Genomic DNA, 5,755 nt, shown 5'->3' with positions numbered 1-5,755 from the left:
GTTTCAGACGAACCAGACGTGATTTTTTTTAATGGTTCAGAGAGCCTAAATTTCCTGAACAGGAGACGAGCAGGGATCAAATCCTTTGAAACATTGCTGAGGTTATTTTTTTTACTGTACTTCTCTCTTCTTTTTTTGAAACGAAAGCGCAGTTTCCTACATCATATCTGCGTGACGGTGACTCCACAGTAATTGTTGTTCTCTGCTTCACCTAAATTTTGAGCGGAACGGATTTAGCATGGCCGCTGAAGGGGTGTTTGGATACGAGGTGTTAAACTTTAACAGTGTCACATCGAATGTTCGGATGCTAATTAGGAGAATTAAATATGAGCTAACTATAAAACTAATTGCAGAACCCTATGCTAATTCGCGAGATGAATCTATTAAGCCTAATTAATCCATCATTAGCAATGGTTACTGTAGCACCACATTATCAAATCATGTACTAATTAGGCTTAATAGATTCGTCTCGCGAATTACACTCCATCTGTGCAATTAGTTTTATAATTAACCTATATTTAATACTTCTAATTAGCATTCAAACATCCGATGTGACGGGTGAGCCAAACAGGCCCTAAGACGACGATGGTAATCTTATCTAGGACGGTGGTAGCTAATGCCGCCACGTGGGATATGTGAATGCGATGTCCAACAACCTGCCCCAGAAGCTGCCTGGCCCATTGCCGACACAGGCAGGATTCAGAAAACGGCAAAATGGCTATGAATCAACTTCTCTTTTGCGCATCGCAGTACATACGCAGTACTTGTGTCGCTATCCTTCTTCAACCAAAAGAATAGCACAAAAGCGACACATACTTTCGAATAGCACGTAGCAAAGCACATCTGAATTGAGGACACAGGAGCCCGGTGACCAGGTGACATCGACTGACAACAATCTTACTAGCTCGCAGTACACCACATGAACTGAAACGAGCAGTACGAATGCAACCTTGGGTGCACAGTTTATCCAACTGATATCCTAGTAGCGTCGATACAACAACAAGAGCACCCTTTTTATTCTGAAGATCCTCTACTTCTAGACCGAATCACCGGTCTAGAAGCAGAAGCCACAGCAACACCCATTCTTATTCGGAAGAGCCCTCCGGTGCCAGGCTGAATCACTTGGTGGCAATGAACAGCCCCCACCTCTGCTCACCGGCAGAGCTCCGCTTCAGCTTCGCGTTCCAGCCGTTCACAATGTCGTCATAGTCCTCCTGCCAACAGATGGAATGGAAGAAATCAGAGGTGCCCAAAAGAAGCATAAGTGCAGATCAGGGATGCATCTAGCAGGTGGAGAATTAATAAGCTCTTCGATGCATCATCACCTGGGTGAAGTCTGCCACGAAAGCGTCTTTGTTCTTCTCGACTTCAGCTAGCTCCCTCCGTAGAACACTCAGGAACTGAAACATAGCATATGAAAATGAGTAAACTATTGATGTCATAGTGTTCTCTCAATTTTTATTTTAAAAAATCAAAGATACTCAACCCCTACTGTGCATTTTTCAAATTCTACAAGCATTATACAAGAAAAGGATAAGGAGCTGCTCAACAACAAGAGGACATTCAGAGGAGATAACCTGTTCAGTGCGATCTTCTGCAATGACATCATGAAAACCAGCACCCTCGAGCATCTGGGTTGTCATATTTAGTCATTAGAATAGATCATCCTTCCAATCTAAATCTTCCAAAGCAACTAGACAGCTAATACGTGTTTGTAATAGTAGAAACAAACCTTTCCATAAGCCTTCACATCGTGAAGGTCATAACCTCTCTGCTTAATGTATGCAGCAAATTCTTCAGATGGCTTCCCAGGATTCTTACAGTAATCACTGATTAGGACTTTGCCACCGGGTTTCAGCCATTTGAAGAAGCTTCTGAACAAAGCAGGTTTGTCCTATAAAAAAAAGTGGTATTTGTCAGGACTCAGGAATGTGACTTTTTATGATAATTTTGATATTCAGATGTTATCAACAATCTAAAGGTCGATATCTCTTGAACATTTATCCTGAAACTGTGTGCAATTATCACTTTGATTAATATACAATGATTAATAGGAGTGGCAAAACTTAATACTAATTTCATCTTAACTTGCATTCTCGTATTGTCACCATGGTCTAATTGTGTTATACAAAAGGTCACTGATAGTATAATTATGCAAATAAATAATAGATGCCTACAAATAACAGCATTAAATTCTACAGAATGAAACATACTTGTATGTGAAGGATGGTGTCACGGCTGTAGATAACGTCAAAACTATTTTCTGGGTAATCCTTTGTGGTGCAATCAGCAACTTCAAACTCAACAGAGCACTTGCGTCCAATGGCACGTTCCATTGCAAAGGAAACCATGTTAACGGAAAGATCGATACCAAGAACATGGACGTCGTAGTTCTCAGCCATATAAAAATCACCTCCTCCAATTCCACATCCAACATCAAGTACTTTCTGGCCAGGTTTAAGATCCAGCATATCCACAAATTCCTTAGTAGTTTCTGCTCATGAAACAAGTATATTGAGTGATATATGTATAGTAAATGATTGATGAGTTAACAGTTGTGCGAGGAAATTAGTGGCCTCACCAACTCCACCAGTGCTCACATAACCTTCACCAAAGATACGCTCATAACGTAGGATTCCATTAGTTTTGTATTGCACGTTGTCCAGGAACCTTTGAAAATCTTTGTCTTCTGTTGATTTTACCTTTTCCCATAACCAACATATCTGTTGATGTTGTGTACTTATGTTAGTCAGTAATTTCACTTTAACTGCAACAACACTAAGAGTTAACAAGCACATTCAAGAACAGTAAAGTACCTGGTTTTGATTTTTCTTGTTTTTTACATAAGCCCCGATACACTTATAAGTCACTAGAGAAAGTTCAAAAGAATCTCCATTCTTATCATACGAATGGCCCTCTTTAAATACCTGTGTATGTATATAAAAAAGGTTAACTACTGGAAGACACTAATAGATCTGTATTAGTGATGACCAAGTGACCATATATATGAAAGACAATCCACAGCTTGAACGTTAAGATGTAGCTTTACCTTAGTATAAAACCTTGGTTCTCTGTAGTGTGTTGGGTTCACTTTCCTTTTCGAATCTCCAGATTGGTGAAAACATGATTCTCTAAAGAATATGTGGCCACCGACCTTTAACCATTTTACCATTTTCCCCACAAGCTTCTCAACCTATAATACGAGACGGATTACTGTTAAAACTTTACAGTAATAAAAAAAAGGGAGATTCAAGTTTAAACCTTTTTGAAGGAAAAGAAAAGTTTAGACTCTTGTGAGTATGGATGTTATTTATGGAAGTGATTTCAGATGAAAGATGGAATATATTACTGCTGAGATATATATTGTCTTCTAAAAGGAGAAACGGAGCATAGGACATCAGCATTCTAAGCTTTTCTTGTTTCTTGTTCTTACCTCCTCATCTGAAAGGTACATTAGTAGCCAGTTTGAGAATATCAGATCAAAAGAGTTGTCTTCAATCTTCAAGTTGGGAGATGTTACATCAGCACACATGAAGGTTATGTTCTTGTGATGTCCATTTATGCTTTCATTCTACAAGAAGAGAAACAAATGAAAATTCATGGAAGTAGCAATAGGTGTGCAGATGTTAGCTTCTATGCATGAGAGTTTCAAACTATAAAATCCACCTTCTTAATGACACTTTCAATAAAATCCAGTGCTAGAACGTGACCAGCTTCTTTTGCCAGATCTCCAGTAAAGCGTCCTATTCCGGCACCAAGCTCTAGAACTGATTTCCCTTTGTAAGATGGAAGTAAAGACAGGATCTGCTGATCAGTAGTGAAAATTAGCTATCTGAAGAAAACACAACTGTGTAGTTTTTTAAAAAATGGAAGAGCAAAGGCTGTGTCTTAGATAAACCACGGTGTTTGAAAAAGATGGTCAGAAACAATTTGATTACTTTTAATTATGATAATATGTGGTCACAGAAAAAGCAAACTCTAAGTGACCATTGGGGAATAATAATAGGTAACAAAATAAGTGGGTAGTTAAGAGCGCGAGAGGACCGGAGGTGGGGAAGGTGGGCCAGCTAGATATTTTACAACACAAGTAGTAGGCCCCTTGCTTTCACTAGTTCCAATTATAATACTATGGCCTCATAAGCCTCCAAAGAAATTACTGTTCCATAGTTATATTATCTAGTTTCCTACCCATTTCCGTTGAGCTCATATTACTATATATTAGCAAGCAAGTTGACCTCCAAGGCACCATCACAAAAGTTCCTAGTGCTAAACTCAGCAAACTTTTTTAGCAGTTCGTTTGGTTTGACGCGAGAAGTCCCCGGCAGCTCTCTGCTGCGATTGGCTAGCTGCCAACTCTTGGGAAGTTTAGATTTGAAGCAGTGATGTGCCGATATCCTACCATAAGTGGCCGGAGCAGAAGCCAAATGGCACACGCTCGAAAAGCAAGCGTCAGCATCAGACTCTCCGTGTCAGTTCTAGTGATTTCTTCAATTTTTTCACGTTTTCATTGATCAATATTCTTCCGACATGACTGTCCTGAAAGAAATTACCGTTCAATTACGTCCCTCTCAAACAGTCGCTGTCAACTTTTTTGCAGGGGGGGTAAAAGGCCATGTCATTACAGCACGGACCAATCGTTTTTCTGTATCCAAGATATGGTAAGATTCCAGTATCAACAGCACCAGCAAACTAATCATTCAGTACCAGCAAACTGATCATTCAGCAGCAGCGGAAACGATGAAGTGACACGGAGAAACAGAGGAAGGGAGAGAGAGGAGATCATGCAGCACCTCAGGGCGCTCCTCCTTGTCGAGGTCGGCGGCGCGGGAGTCGAGCATCATGGACTCGACGGTGAGGGACTTGGAGTGCTCCTCCCAGTAGCTCTTCTGCACCTTCCGCTCCACCTCACCGATCCCTGCACGACGCAACGCAAGGCCATCAAACACCACCCCCGAAACCCAAAACCCAAAACCCCTCGTCAGATCGCATCACACAGGAACACCCCACCAGGCCACCACACCAGCCATTCCCTGCCCGTCCGCCCACCACCTGTTCGACCCGGCCCCCTCACCCAGCAAAACTCGACGAGAAAACAGCAAGCAAGCGGATCTGCGATACGCGGGTCCCGTCCGCTTACCGTTCGCAACGGCCACCACCGGGGCGTCCATCTCGACGATCCCTTTGGTGTTTTCCTCTGTTCTCTGTTCGTTCTTTCAGAAAGTTTTTGCGCGAGCGAGCCTCTGGATTTTTGGAGGGGTTTTTTTTTTTTGTGTGTGTGTGTGTTGGTTGGCGTGGGGGGGTTCGTGCGTTTAGGCGCCCTCGACGGCGAGGCGGGAGCGGGAGAAGCCGCGGGAGCGGCGGTTGTGGGCGAGGCCCCGCTGCTGCATCAACCGAGAACCACACCGACACAAGCGCGCCCGGCGGCGGGCGGAACGGACGGGGGAGCAGAGAGGGGGTCAGGGACAGGGGAGTCGCTCGCTGCCTGCCTCGCCACGCGGTGGAGAGCTGTGGACGGACTGCAGAGGGGTGGTGGAGCGGCGAGCGGGTCGTGCGGAGGGGGGGCGGGGCTTTATAGCTGCGTGGCGGCGCGGTGGGCGAATCCCCGTGGAGATCTGGGTGGGGCAGGCCAAGCCTCGGATCGGCTGCTCCCGCTGCAACACCCGCGCACGAGCTGCCCGTCGCGCCGTGCGCCCTGCCGCCCTGGGCCGGCCGGCTCTCGGTGATTGATCTCGGAACGGTGTGGCAGCGCCACCAG

The 5,755-nt window shown here is 44.2% G+C and overlaps 1 protein-coding gene across 1 annotated transcript; it reads right to left on the bottom strand.

Annotated features, from left to right (window-relative positions):
* Positions 1-715: 715 nt before the first annotated feature.
* On the bottom strand, positions 716-5,550 carry LOC101754563 (phosphomethylethanolamine N-methyltransferase). The gene is made up of 12 exons (XM_004961283.4): positions 5,138-5,550; positions 4,791-4,915; positions 3,667-3,804; positions 3,434-3,571; positions 3,050-3,193; positions 2,817-2,927; positions 2,582-2,723; positions 2,214-2,494; positions 1,733-1,894; positions 1,578-1,631; positions 1,326-1,400; positions 716-1,214 (listed from the first exon to the last, which is right to left on the bottom strand). The coding sequence occupies exons 1-12, from the start codon at positions 5,166-5,168 to the stop codon at positions 1,119-1,121; spliced, it is 1,497 nt and encodes a 498-aa protein (XP_004961340.1). The 5' UTR covers positions 5,169-5,550; the 3' UTR covers positions 716-1,118.
* Positions 5,551-5,755: the final 205 nt, after the last annotated feature.

This window comes from Setaria italica, chromosome III (genome assembly GCF_000263155.2).
Source record: "Setaria italica strain Yugu1 chromosome III, Setaria_italica_v2.0, whole genome shotgun sequence".
Classification (NCBI taxonomy): domain Eukaryota; kingdom Viridiplantae; phylum Streptophyta; class Magnoliopsida; order Poales; family Poaceae; genus Setaria; species Setaria italica.
This window is presented reverse-complemented; position numbering and strand designations above follow the sequence as displayed.